This window comes from Thamnophis elegans, chromosome Z (assembly GCF_009769535.1).
Source record: "Thamnophis elegans isolate rThaEle1 chromosome Z, rThaEle1.pri, whole genome shotgun sequence".
Taxonomy (NCBI): domain Eukaryota; kingdom Metazoa; phylum Chordata; class Lepidosauria; order Squamata; family Colubridae; genus Thamnophis; species Thamnophis elegans.
This window is the reverse complement of record NC_045558.1, coordinates 25,809,432-25,824,370: the sequence shown is the minus strand read 5'-3', so window position 1 is coordinate 25,824,370 and position 14,939 is coordinate 25,809,432. Positions and strand designations below refer to the sequence as shown.

At 40.1% G+C, this 14,939-nt stretch overlaps 2 protein-coding genes across 5 annotated transcripts in view; one reads left to right on the top strand and one right to left on the bottom strand.

Annotated features, from left to right (window-relative positions):
* Positions 1-6,480, top strand: part of NMT2 (N-myristoyltransferase 2) — a 38,889-nt gene extending 32,409 nt beyond the window's left edge. The window contains exons 11-12 of the mRNA XM_032235483.1: positions 2,789-2,926; positions 4,019-6,480. Of these exons, the coding sequence (XP_032091374.1) occupies positions 2,789-2,926; positions 4,019-4,039 (159 nt within the window). The 3' untranslated portion in view covers positions 4,040-6,480. The remainder of the gene's footprint in view (positions 1-2,788; positions 2,927-4,018) is intronic.
* RPP38 (ribonuclease P/MRP subunit p38) lies at positions 5,705-14,925 on the bottom strand. Of its 4 annotated transcripts, none has more exons than XM_032235487.1 (2): positions 14,796-14,925; positions 5,705-8,300 (listed from the first exon to the last, which is right to left on the bottom strand). In XM_032235487.1, exon 2 carries the CDS (start codon positions 8,269-8,271, stop codon positions 7,438-7,440), a length of 834 nt encoding a protein of 277 aa, XP_032091378.1. In that variant the 5' UTR covers positions 8,272-8,300; positions 14,796-14,925; the 3' UTR covers positions 5,705-7,437. The 4 variants fall into 4 exon arrangements, with proteins under 4 accessions (XP_032091378.1, XP_032091377.1, XP_032091376.1 ...); XM_032235486.1 differs by lacking the exon at positions 14,796-14,925 and adding an exon at positions 10,102-10,309; XM_032235485.1 differs by lacking the exon at positions 14,796-14,925 and adding an exon at positions 10,120-10,309.
* Positions 14,926-14,939: the final 14 nt, after the last annotated feature.

Below are 14,939 nucleotides of genomic sequence, written 5' to 3'. Positions count from 1 at the left end.
GTGTAGTGTTTGGAATGTTCTTGGTTTTTGATTGTAGTTAACATTACTCATACAGCTGCTTCAGCTTCTTTTCCTTTGAAGATTACACCTTCTACAAACAGCACAAATCTCCAGCCCAAAAAAAGTATGTTCAATTGGCTGATTTCATTCCTTGCTATAAGGTGTGAGGGAAATATCTTTTCTTTTTTTCCAAAAGGCATCCTCAATTCATTTTTCGTAGGTTAGAAGAATCAGCGCCACACTTAACAGAAATAGCAATAGCATTTAGACTTACATACCGCTTCACAGTGCTTCACAGCCCTCCCTAAGTGGTTTAGAGTCAGCATATTGCCCCCAACAATCTGGGTCATTTTACCAATCTCGGAAGCACGGGAGGCTGAGTCAACCATGAACCTGGTGAGATTTGAACTGCCAAATTGCAGGCAGCTGGCAGTCAGCAGAAGTAGCCTGCAGGGAATGATTTGGCAGACCATCTCTGGGTTGAGTTTCAGGATGTTGCCTCCGGGGATGTGGACAAGGCTATGCGAGCTGTGAGCGCCTCCACCTGTATACTGGACCCGTGTCCCTCCTGGCTGGTTGCCAACAGCAGTGAGGTGACACGAGGCTGGATCCAGGCGGTTGTTACCGCCTCTCTTCGGGAGGGGCACTTCCCCACCGCGCTTAAGGCGGCGGTGGTGAGGCCCCTCCTGAAGAAACCGTCTTTGGATCCAGCAGTTCTTAATAACTACCGTCCAGTCTCCAACCTCCCCTTTGTGGGGAAGGTTGTTGAGAAGGTGGTGGCCTTCCAGCTTCAGCGTACCTTGGAGGAAGCTAACTATCTTGACCCCTTCCAGTCTGGCTTCAGGCCCGGTTACAGCACAGAAACCGCTTTGGTCGCATTGACCGATGATCTCTGGAGAGCCAGGGATGGAGGCCATGCGTCCATCCTGGTTCTCCTTGACCTCTCAGCGGCTTTCGATACCATCGACCATGGTATCCTTCTGCGACGACTGCGGGAGGTGGGGGTGGGTGGCACTGTTCTGCAGTGGTTCTCCTCCTACCTCTCGGACAGGTCGCAGTCGGTGTTGGTGGGGGGGGAGAGATCGTCCCCGAGGCCCCTAACTTATGGGGTGCCGCGGGGCTCGGTCTTATCCCCCCTGCTATTCAACATATACATGAAACCGCTGGGCGAGATCATTCGGAGGCACGGGATTAAATACCACCAATACGCGGACGATACACAGCTGTATCTGTCCGCCCCGTGCCAACTCAATGAAGCGGTAGACGTGATGAACCGGGGCCTCGAGGCTGTTAAAGACTGGATGAGAGCTAACAAACTGGTACTCAACCCGGAAAAGACCGAGTGGCTGTTGTGTTTTCCTCCCAATAATTTGGCTAATGTTCCATCAATCAGGCTGGGGGGGCAAAATTTATACCCCTCAGACAGGGTCCGCAACTTGGGAGTCCTCCTGGACCCACAGCTGAGTTTCGACCATCATTTGTCAGCTGTGACCAGGGGGGCATTTGCCCAGGTTCGCCTGGTGCGCCAGTTGCGGCCCTACCTGAACCGGGAGGCCCTCACAACAGTCACTCGAGCCCTTGTGATCTCTAGGCTGGAATACTGCAATGTGCTCTACATGGGGCTGCCCTTGAAGAGCATCCGGCGACTTCAGCTAGTCCAGAGTGTGGCCGCGCGAGTGATCGTGGGTGCACCGCGGTTCACCCACATAACACCGATCCTCCGTGAGCTGCGCTGGCTACCTGTTGATCGTCGGGTGCACTTCAAGGTCCTACTTACCACCTATAAAGCGCTCCATGGTAGTGGATCTGGCTATTTGGGAGACCGCCTTCTGCCAATTACCTCCCTGCGTCCCATCAGATCGCACAGGGTAGGCCTCCTCCGAATTCCATCCGCCAGTCAGTGCCGACTGGCGACTACGCGGAGGAGAGCCTTCTCAGTTGCAGCTCCGACGCTATGGAACAATCTCCCCGTGGAGATCCGTACCCTCACCACCGTCCAGGCCTTCCGCACGGCCCTCAAGATCTGGCTATCCCGTCAGGCCTGGGGATAGGACTTTACTCTCTCCCCGCCCGAATGCTGAGTGAATGTTGTGCTTTTATGGTTAATTTTTTTTACTCACGTTTACTTTTATGTCTTGTCTTGCACTCCCTTCCCTCATTATTGTAAGCCGCCCTGAGTCCCCTCAGGGAAAAGGGCGGCCTATAAGTGTTCAATAAACTAAACTAAACTACTGCACTCTAACCGCTGTGCCATCACAGCTCTGATAGCCCCTAGATTTACATATACTGCTTTACATAAATGGTTTACAAAAGTTAGGATATTGCCCCCAACAATCTGATTCATCATTTTATCGACCTTGGAAGGATGGAAGAATGGCTGAGTCAACCTTGAGCTGGTCAGGATTGAACCTCTGGCTATGGACAGAGTTAATCTACAATTCTGTATTTTAACACTGTAATTTGTGGTAAAAAATACCCACCCACTAGACTATTCAAAATCTTGTGTTCCATATGCATACAGTTCAAAGTAAAATTGGGTATAATGTCCCTTCCAGTTTATCTTTTTATCCATATTAAGGTAGTATCTTATTGTAACTAAAATTGTAGGAGTAAGGATGCAGCTATGGTGTGTTCAAAGCAATTTGTAGTGTAATTAATTGTAGAAATACATGTCATGTCATACAGAATGCTTGATAGATTGCAGAGTTTCCTTTCTAAATAAAATCTTTTACCAACCCTTATGTAAACCCAATTAGAAAATCAATGTGTAACATATTTATGTTGCCAGAAAGGATTCGATGTGTTTAATGCACTGGACTTGATGGAAAACAAAACATTCCTGGAAAAACTGAAATTTGGTATTGGTGATGGAAATCTGCAGTATTATTTGTATAACTGGAGATGCCCTGGCATGGATTCTGAAAAGGTAACCTATTTACACCAGATATTTGATTTCCTTCCTATGCTTCTGGAGATAACAATAGTAATCAATACTTCCAGAAGATATAGTAGTCAAAAAGGCTGACATACAGTAATGTCCAGATTCTCTATATCTTCATTTATGTAATGATATGAAATATACTGAGTAGCTCCTCCAATAGCAGTGTTTGCGTGTTCCTGCCTTCCTTCCTTCTATATTTGGGGTTTCCCACACAGTACCTGTGGATAATAATGTACCCTGTTTCCCTGAAAATAAGACCTCCCCAGATAATAAGCCCAGTTGGGCTTTTGAGTGCATGCAATAAAATATGCCCATGCTACAAAATATTGCAACACAGCAGCAGCCATGAGGTAACCATGCTCACCGCCTCCTGCACCTCAAAAATAATAAGACCTATCCAAAAATAAGGCCAAGTGCTTATTTTAGGGATCAAAAGAAAATAAGACCCTGTCTTATTTTTGGGGAAACACGGGTATTAGTAAAGTCTTATCTTGATAGACTTTGCATCATTGGAAAATTAGCACCCTGCAAAACACGACCTTCATTTTCAAAAATGCTTCTGGCCTCCTAGGCATGGAATGGAACAACTTGCCAATTCAGCAAATACGAAAGTAAATTAATTTTAATGGAACCACGGCTGATAAAAATAAATCGATCCAGAAATATAAGAGTACAATAATTTTGACGAAAAAGTGGTCTTTAAGAATAAAAGTAACTGAATGAACCAATCAATACAGCATTGAATTGTCTTGCAGCGGGTTGTGAGTAGCAAGTTGGCCACAGAAGTTGGCTGCAACAAGTTGTCCTGTTTCCCCACCCCCATTAGGCATAGATGCACTGCACATATCTCCCCCAAAATTCCCCACCTGGAGTTGGAAGTGAGAATTGGAAGGCAGACAGAAAATGTGGTGGAGTATTTTATAATTTCTCATAATAGCCACCATTTGGCTGACAGGATTCTTCTCCCTGTGGCAATACTTCTTTGTGAGAATCCTTATAGTGCGCCCAAGTGCTACACTATAAGCATAAAGGACTTTGGTTTTATCTGCAGTAACATCCTTGTTATCATTTTTCTAGGTTGGTCTTGTATTACAATAAGGTGAAAGGACACTTATATTTATAATTCTTGGAAGTCATCATCTGGGCTCTTGGATACTCTTGGATCCGTACAGTTCAAGAGGCGCCAAAGCACAATGCCTGATGAACTTAAATCAATCAGTCAAACCCTGGGGGAGGGAGGGCTACAAGAAGTGAAGGTTTCTGAGCTCAACTAGCCCTTCAACTCTGAATAGGAACAAAAATGCTTATAAACCTTTTACTGTTTGTCAATGAAAAAGAAATAAAGCACATTTGTTTAATTTTAAATGCTTAGCTCGCATCTTGATGCAAAGGGTACTTTTCTGTTTCCCTGCATAAAAATAAAAAAGACTTTTTGTACAACAATGAAGTTGCAGTGGTGGAATAGAGTACAAATACTTTACTGTAATGTGACTGAACTGCTGCATTTCTATTTATTAAGTGGTAGTGTATGTTTATCAATGTAACGAAATGAAGGAGCCAATTTTAAGTATTTCTGCTTATTTTCATGACATGGATGTCATCATCGTCAAGAGCTTTGGGAATATGACTGGTAGGAAAACATGCAGATTTGGGAAATCTTTTGTAATGTGGAACGGAACAGACATATGCTGGTTGGAGTAGTAAGTGTTGCTCCATAAATGATGCTGCCAAATCAGTAAAAATATAAATTTGTAATTTGATCTTCAACAGACCAGTGACTTGATTATAGTACAGCACTGCTGAATGCACATGTTGATATCCTCCCTGAGATATGGTATTCTTTTCATCTTACAGCTCCGAAAAAGAAATTTTTACAGTTTTTGATGGTACAGTAACAGCAGCCTGTACATGAAACTTAGAATATATTAGTACTGTTATTAAGATGTGTTAAGATGAATGTGTTTTAAGGCTTTTGCAGAATTGCACATATTCCTTTTGTCTACTCGTTTTTTTAAGAAAACATTTTAAACTGAAAAATATGTTTGTGTAAATAAGTAAATTTGTTGCTAGTAGTAGCAATATAATTCTGGTTTTGGGGGAAGATGTGGTTTCATAGTATACATTTGTATATGTTCTTGCAAATGATTTTTGTTGGCAGAAATATGTGCCAAAATGTCTTGGTTCATATCTTATGGTAAATCTTAATATGGTTTTGTTTGGCTTAGTGCGTCATGCGAATACAACCTACCATAATTTCTTTAACAAATGATAGTTTAGCAAAATGCATGAACCAGGTCAAGATATCTGTTTCCCTTTGGATTAATAGAGTTCAGTTTAGAAAATGGTAAGCCACTGCATATGCAATCTCATTTTCAACAACTGTTTATATATAGATTTGTCAAACTCTTTTCACACATCACAGTAAGCCATGCTTGTTGGGGAACTATAGTTAGTTTGTAGACAACAAAATATTCTTTTGGCCAATTTTGGAGGCAGGTTTGTTTCCTTTGTTTATTTTAAGCTTAGTTATTTGCCCTGCTCCAACTGGCATTTTCCCAATGCATCGGACTAACTTCTAGCATCTTCCCATCAATAAAAACAGTAGCCTCATTTGAACACAGTGCCAAGCCATAACGTCATTTGTTTGGTTTTGGCTGCTTGTGATATTTCAACCCCCACATGCCGTGGGAACTGGCTATCTAAATTTTTATATTTCTTGAATAATTGTTTTTCCACATTTCAAAATAGTATCTTGATCCCATCACATTTTTGAGAGGTGGGTGGGGGAATTGTAGATGTTTAGCAATGATCTGAACATCTTTTCAAAGTGGATTCATCAAGTACAAAGTTGCTGGAGAAAAAGTATTATCAAGATTTGATCCTAATTTGTTAGTAGCCTTGGTAGATAGTATAACAAGTTTAACCAAATACTGAAACATATTTGTATATTTCCAAATGTGGAAATTTTCAAAGAGATTCCAATAGCCTAGCTTAGAGTGACCATGAGATCATGTGTTTTCGTTGCTCCTAAATCAAAAACTACTAATTCGGTTGCTAAATCTCAAGCTTTTAGTCTTTTCCTATTGTTAGCTAATGGGGAAAGGGACTCTTGTACACGTTTTCCCAAAAGCTGATGTTGCATACAAACCAGGAATTATAATTTTAAATGTTGCCAGAAAGTCCCAATAGCTCTAATCCCGGATTTTGCATTAGTTGCAAAATCTGTGCTTAAAAGTAACTTACACCTTGTTAACGGACACAGTTCTATACTTCCTATTCTGTTTCTTCCCCCAATTTTCCCGTTTCTACAACCCATTCTATAGCAATTTAATGAAGTGTATTCTAAACAATTATTTTAATTATACAACCAGGACCAATTTTAGTGCTTGGATTTAATAACATTTATCTGAATATGATAATACTGTGTCCTCCTCTTAGAAATCTGCTTTTCTGGACCAATGCACCTCACAAGCTATTAATCCAAAAGCCTGAAGTCTCAAATGCCTCTCTATCTTAGTGCAGGGAACTGATCTGATATGCTAAAGAAAGTAATTTGTATTATCAAAAGCAAAATGCATCTGTGCTCAGTTCTGCATGTCCTACTCGATGAGAATCACAACTGTTTAAGAAAAAATATTAAATAGAAAAAGGATGTTCTCTCAAATGTGCAGCTGTTTTCAGTTACAGCCTCTTAACAGTTCTTGAATTTTATTGGCACCAATGAATGTTTCAATAAATGTATCACTTTCATACTATTTTGTTTTGAATAATTATGTTTAATCTAAAACATTTGTTACTTCAAAAACCAAGGTATTCTGTTTAAAATGATATAACCCCTACAGACTGGGGAAGATGGAAGTTGTAACCCAAAATATCTGGAAAGCACCAGATTCGGAAATTAACTGTAGAAGGCGCCATGAACGGAGTATGATTTTTACCCCAGCATCAAGTACAATGGCCAGCTTTTCCATCTTGCCTATTTAAGATTACCAACATCAGTAGAAACAAATTTTACATATACATGTACACACTTGTAGAATACATACATATTTATATGCTGTATCTACTTGCAGAAGCCACATTTCAAAAAGGTTATAGCCAGGATAAATAAGTTACATTTTTTGAATTAATAATTCCTAATAAAAATCACCTAGTACAAAGGCTATTTATACAATGAACTAATTTTTCTGTCGGCATACATGAACACATTCCCCTTGCTTCTTCTAGCAGCAGAAGAAATTCACTGGCTGGAAATTAGTTGAGGGAAGGCAGAAGAAAAGTATAAAAGAAAAACTGAAGAAAAAATAAAAAGAAAATTATATATATATATATTAAGCAGCCCCTTCTAGATTGATATACCTTTTAAAACAACTTCAGATGTCTAGTTTCAGTTCCAATTCAAAACTAATTTGGAAAACGTGTTTTCAGTGATATGACATTATTATATTTCATAGTTTTGGGTGGGCAAACGTAAATGCAAACTGTAGAAATCAATGTTACTTTGAAATACGTTTTTTAGTTTTGGGAAGCTTGCGGGATTTTTTTGGATTGGGAACTATATTTTTAACTTTAAGCGTCTGAAGAGTTATGGTAGGGGAAGTGAGCGGGCTGTCATCTGCCAGTTTCCACTTGTGACTGAGTGAGCTCCCTACTGGGGTAGACTCAGTGAATTCAGTAGCTGAAGGAGTCACGACATCAGTATCATTTATTAAAAATGGTTCAATTCCATGCTGCATCCATGGCAGATCTAAACTAGGAATTCGTGGAGTAATTACTTCAAGGACCTTTGCAAACACATCAGCAGTTCTTTTAAACCCCAAGGCCAGCACAGAGGTTAATCCAAGCATTGGGGCTAATGTTTCGCTGAGACGTGGAACTTGCCCAGCTGGGATAGCTCGACTTGCGCTAAGTGGAATCAGATGGGATGTTAGCAAGGCAGGTTTAGCAGATTTGCATACCAGTACAAGACCCAATTCATTTTTTTCTAAAGCTCTAGTTACTTCATTGATTCCAATAGCAAGTTGGTTCCTGATTTGCACATCAGACCACCCATGTGCTTTTGGGTCATCAGCCCCTTTGTCCTCATTAACTTTGCTTGGAAGATTGCAACCTTCTTCCTTTTGCCTTTTTCTGGAAGTGGGTTTCATTCTCTTCCGATCTTCTATCTTTTTAAAGCCAGTCTGCTTAATGACTTCTTCCAAGGCCTGCAACACAAAATGCATATCCTCTCCTGTCAGTGTACACCATTGTGGAATATACGGGTTGTTCAAAGATGTTTTCACAATTTGTTTGGATTTACGGGCTGACCCTTTCCCACGCAGAACAGACATTTCGGTGTTCTTACACTTTGGAACTCAATCTGAAATGAACAGAAGAAAAAAGGTTTTAAGTATTTTGCTTAACATGTAGCATTAATTAAAAATAATAAAATGTCCCATTTGCTTTTCTTATATTAACTTCATTCTATGCTGTTGAAAGGATCTGAAGCTGTAATTTTACAGCTGAAAAATATTTCTCCTCCATGGTATTGGGGAAAAAAAGTTATCCCAAGTAGCTACAGTACTGTTAATGATTGGCCTACAATAAAAAAAAAATCAAGCGTTTAATCAATCAATGTAATATTTTCACTTGGGGTACAAATAACTAACATTACCATATTCTGAATGCATTATGCAAAAACGTATCTCTCCTGAAAAGTCTGAAAGATGGAAGGAAAAAGATGAGGCGAGACAAAAGCAAAATGGATGTCTTTCGTTATACCGGCAATGGGAACACTGTTGGAAAGATCTGCAGGACCAGGCTGGAAATAGATCATGCTGGATGTCTAACTAAAATGATACAAACTTGATCAATCAATCAAAAGAAAATCCCAGCAGGACTGGAAGAGCTGGAGCATCAAGAAAGCTTTGAACCAATAGATTCCCAAACTTTTTTGTGCTTACAATATGGGAGAAATGGAAATGTTGATCTACTAGGCTTGTATAAGCCAATAGGGTTTAAGAAGTGCCAACTTGTCTGACAAATATTGTCATATCCTTCCCCTGTTGCAAGACAATTCATGCTATTACTTGCCAGCAACCAAAGTATGTATGTGTTCCAACCACACACACTGAATACACATAAAAGAATGATAAATAAATAGGAAAAAAACCAGCTATGAAGTATTCCTGAACACCCATCCCTCCTTTTTCACATAATACATGCATCCATAACCTGATGGTTTAGATTCTCACAATATTACAGCCTAGATTTATACAACACACTAAGCTAAAATAGGCTTGGCTAGGTTGTTATCCTTCCTTGAAAAACATACTAGGTTGGGAAAGGTGGAAGGAACATGAAGTGAGTTAGAGAAATGAAGGGTGACCTGGAAGATGTAAAGGCAGAGATGTGTTGGAGCTGTCTCATGAAAATCAATTTTAAATTTTGTAGAAACTGCTCAGCCAGTTGTCAGCAGAGCTGAACCACAAGCCCAGCATGCCAATCAGTTGTTCAGAGGCTAGCAGAACAGAAATGGACTGGTACAGGCAGAGGCTGCTTTTAACCATCTGCAACCTAAAGAAGCAAGTTGAAAACTGATCATCCTGGAGAAGGTTTATCTATGTGGTTCCGGGAGCTGATACCAATTAGAAAATCTATCAAATTTCTTATCTTGTATGTCATGCAAAATAGCTAATTTTTAGCTTTTTGCGATAAAGAGCATTGAAATCCAACTTTTGGAGACTACCTGGACTTTCTCGGCAAAAATATGGAAACAACTTATTTGATGGTTTTACCATTCCCAAATTTCACCACCACGACCAGCCTCCAATAAAGGTCCTATTCTATTTTCAGAACATTCGGACACCTTTCTCTGCTAAACGTTGCAAACCGCTGACAGGCAATAAGACAATGACGTTGAACCCCAGCACAATAAAGCAAATAGACTCGGCAACTTCAGGTTTTGCACAGAAACGCAACTTTCGAAACTTACAAATTAAATGAAAGAAACGCTCCTTAAAGCTGCAATAGTAGACGTAACTTAATAGAGAAGGAAAAGCTAACCGCCCGGTGAAATCCCCCCCCCCCACTTTCTTAAAGGGGAGCTTATTGCATGAAGCTCTTCCATCCAATTTAAAGGGAATTATGGGTTCGCTACCAATGAAGCAGGTAATACGTACACTTGCGCCTTCACTCACCAGGCTAGCCAGCAGCTTCACATGTCTCGAACCCACCCGCACGCCACCCGCTTCCCCTCCAAATTCCAGCGGCGCGATCGATTTCTACCTCCACCGATGGAAGCGCAGCGGCGCTCACGCAGAAGCCACGCTGAGAAGCGAAGGCATCTTTCCCACGCCGTGGGGAAAGCAGAGCAGGAAGCGGAAGCGGCTAGTTGCGCGTCAAGTTTAGACTCACGTTCGCCTCGCCAGCGGCCCTTCGCGTCTGGGCGGACTCTGGGCGGAAAGGAAGGGCGCGCCAATGATCAACGCCAGATTGCTGTGAACAGCCCCTACCTTTCTGCGTTCACGCCTCTCTTGAGCGCCACCCTATGGCCATAACCCGCAGAATTGCCTGAACTTCAACGACGATAGAAAATCAGAGTTCCTGGAAAGGGATCTTTTAAATAAAAATCGGGGCAATTCGATTTTTAATGGGGGCATTTTGAATCTTATTTAAACTAAGTTAATGGCCTTTTAGGCTTCCTCCACATGAGTAGAGTTCACTTTTTGAGTAAAGTAAGAATTACATGTGTGGGGGGGTCAGGATTTTAGAGATGCGTAGGTGGGGCATGCATGGCCAAAAAAAGGTTGGGAACCACTGGATTAGATTTTAACACTTCCTTTTATCCAGAGCGACAGCACCTTTGCCAGTCCAAATAGTGACATTCATCAAGCAAGACTAGTGATGCATTTAAGATTAAACTGCCATTAAGAACCCAAACTGGTCCAGTTTACCAGTGTATCATCTGGCGGGACCAGGAAGAGAGTCTTTTCTGCTATAATACTCGCTCTGTGGGACATCATCCCCCAGACCTTGGATTGGCCCTGCTAACCTTTGGGAAGACCGTGAAGACATGGCTCTACCACCATGCCTGGGGGTCTGGCAATGGTGGGAGTTCTTACTACTGGTATCTTGAGCTTTTGGAGGATGAATTCTACTGTTGATCATGATTTATTTTTTTAAAGTATGAATAGTTTTTATATTTTTGTTCATTGATTTTTCCTTTGTTTTATTGGATTATTTTTATTTGTTTGTGAACTGTCTAGAGTTGCTTTGATGAGATGAGTGATTAAACAAATTGAATAAATAAAGAGATTTTTAAAATTCCAGATTAATTTAATATAATTCCAGATCTCACACACAAAAACATGTCCCACATTGATTTTCAATAACAATTCACAAATCTAGTCAACATTTTGAAATGGAAATGAATGTTTTAATCTGTTATTCCTCTTAAGAGCGGTGAAATTGTGATTTAGGCTAGAAGTTGGTAGTATTTTATTTTTGCATCTATGACTAGCAAAAGATTGGGTTGAGTGGAAATTCTGCTTTCTTCTGTTGTGCGTTTTTAAATTATGTATTGTCATGTTTGTTTTTTTATTTTTTGTCTGTACCCCCCCCCCCTTCCCAGGTTTGATTTGTCCGCCGCCCTGAGTCCCCTTCAGGGGAAAAGGGCGGCATATAAATATAATAAATGAAATGAATGAACGAATGAATTCAAAATATTTTTGGTCGAAAAATGATTTAGATCTTTAAGCATCAATCCTTTTCAGATTTCTATAATAGAATATTTGATAAATTTTGCTGACCAAGAAATTGGAATTCCAAGCACTTTTCCCCAATAAGGAAAGAAATAAATAGCAGAATTTGCCAAGGGCTTCTAAATTGCATTACCCATTGGTTGGTTAGCTTGGCTTTAGCTCGTTCTTTTTTGTTCCTTATGTGTGTCATCAATTTAATGTTGCCTCTTAGTGACTGATCTTTTCCAGGATGATTTGTTCCCAACCTAGCTCTTCCGGTATCTCAATAGTGGACCCATCAATACTACAAGCAAGTCCATCCACTTTGCTACTAATCAATCCCTTTTCTCTTTCCTTCCACCTTTCTTAGCATTATAATGAGTTGTATTTTTTCAAAATGACTCTAAAATACAATTTGGACCTGCCCAATTGTATCTTGGATGAAAATCTCTAGATAGACTGCAAAAGCATCAATATCTTAGTTCTTCAAAGTTCAACATTCACATACTACACATTCACATACTACACATTCACATATCACAGAGAAAACTGCTGCTTGAATGATTCTAAGAACAAACATATTCCAACATCTGAATATCATTTCCAAGTATTTTATTGCTACAGGGTCATGTGTTACGTCTGCAGTCTATTTCCTGATTGCTGGTCCCTTTAACATTGATATCAACCCTAAAAGGCAGAAGTACAGTAACCACCCCTTTAATATCTTCATTATGAGTTCTAGAATCGGTGACTATCCACTACCTTTAGTTTGGTCTTTTTGTTTAATAATCCCATTTGTTTTATTAGTCCTTGATTTTCATTACTAGAGCTTGAGATAATTTGTATTGTGTCATAAGCACAATGTATTTTTGCTTTTTCCAGTTTTAAATCTACACCCATCTTCTTCCAATCCAACCTTTCACTATATAATCTCATATAGGCTGAATAAATATCAGGAGAGTATTTAGTCTTATCACACTGCTTTACCAACCTGGATCTAATCTGTTTTTTTCATCCTGTGGCTTCCTCTCCGGTATATAGCTCTTCCTATAATCAATTGGTTGCACATTATTTTCTTATCACTATCATAAATGTGAATAGTTGCTGTAAACAAGGCAGATTCTAAATGAGAGAACCTTTAGTGTTTTCTGACTTGCACTGGTTTAAGCAGTGTAGTTTTGCGTCCTGCTGTTTTAATATAGGCAACTTCATTCCAGTAGGATCAATTACTCCTAGTCTGGAGAATGACCGCTCTTCTCATCACTAAAAGCTGCATTTTATTTTAATTTTTCTTTTCACCAGGTGACATTGAGAAGATTTATGTCATTTTTAACCCAAGTGACCTGGTTTTTTTTGTCAAACTGCAGTAAACGGAGGAATCTACTAATCAAAGGTTGTAATGAACATCAGCTCATTATCATGGCCAAAAGAAAAAATGAGTTGAATCCAATGAAAGTCACTCTTAATCCAGCTTCATTTCTAGTTTATGCGCAGGAGACAAGCAATTTAAACAGCAGTGTGGAAAATCCCTTAAGAGTATTGGGGATGAGATTAGATATGCACATGTGGTCTTATTAAATAGAGAACTGGATTAGGATGCAATAAGCAGTCTCTTAAAATTTGCTGAGCAAAAGAAATAAGCAAATGATTGTTAGTATACTATTTTATTGTACAATAATTATTTAAATTTTATAAGAATTTTATAAGAACCATGCCCCATGCCCACAAATATGTTTTTAGAGTTGACTTTCTACAATTGAAATCAATAGGAGATACCAGAAATTGAAGTGCTTCATTCTAATTCATCTAGTTTATATAATCAATAGTAAACTGTAGGCAAGGCTGCTTAAAAACAAGGGATGTCCTTATTAGCAATATAGCAATAGCAGTAGACTTATATACCGCTTCATAGGGCTTTCAGCCCTCTCTAAGCGGTTTACAGAGAGTCAGCATATTGCCCCCAACAATCCGGGTCCTCATTTTACCCACCTCGGAAGGATGGAAGGCTGAGTCAACCCTGAGCCGGTGAGATTTGAACCGCTGAACTGCTGATCTAGCAGTAGCCTGCAGTGCTGCATTTAACCACTGCGCCACCTCGGCTCTCGGCTTATTAATTCTGAGTATAAAATAATTGTTCAGAAAATGGCCAGCAGCAAAATCTCCCAAACCAATAAAAAATAGTCCAGCAGAGGTTGATCAATACAATATTGATTAATGCATTTTACCTGAAATACAATTTCTGAAAATAATTTACTTTTAAAATGAATGTTGCCTTATGTTAATGAATTTTTCTCAGTCTTTTGAAAAAGAATGGTTATATTTCAACTATTCTGAAGTTGTTTTCTTTTCAAATTAATATTGTTTTCAGGTTAGTAACATGAAAAAGAAAAACTGGAAAAGGGGAGGACTGAAATTCCCCACTATAGTCTAATCTATTCTACTTCATTTTAATTCTAGGTTAGAAAAAATTCAGGGGAAAGCATTCTTTTTGTTTCTAGGCGCAATTTTTCTAGCTGTCAAGCAACAAAAACTGACAGTTGCTGGACACTCCCTTCCCTCAAGTATTACTCCCTGGTTCCAAGGCTCCCCTTACATACTTTTCTGATTTCGGCATTTGTGGAGAAAGTTGCGAAAGGGAGCTTTCTCTCTCAGCCTAACTCACTTAAGAGGGATGTCGTGGGAAGAATAGGAGGAAAAAGATGTGCTGGACATGTTCGCTTTCGTAAATTATTTAAAAAAATAATGAAGGCGGGATACCAATAAATAAAGTAAAGCAACTCTCAACTAACCACACCAGCTGAATTGACACAATTTAGTAGGCACTGGACTGGAAAGGGTCCTGTGAACGCGACCTTTCTCTTCCCTTGACAGATTTAGTCCCAAGCATTTTACTATATGTCCGTCCTTTCGGTGCCACGGAATATATGAAGCTGTCTGCTGTGACAATCAAATCTTATTGTGCTGACGACGGCTATCCTCCACGACGGAGGGCAGCCCAAAAGAGCCAACCGCGGCTCCCGCGACTCTGCGCACTGCAAGGAGGTTGTGTCTCTATCTTGCAGCAATCCCAATGCGCTGAAATCTGACCCTCTTTCTCTGGCTTGGAAAGAAAGCTTGCGGTTGCAAAACAATACCTCTGACCGAAGGCGAGGTTCCGCTGCTGCTCCGCCTTTGCAACTGCTCCTCCCGAGGGCTTGCTTTGCATTTCCCTGCTTTGAGGCAGACGGAGCTCACCTCATCAGCTCTAGTTTGCTTTGGCGCACTGAGTAGGACAGCCC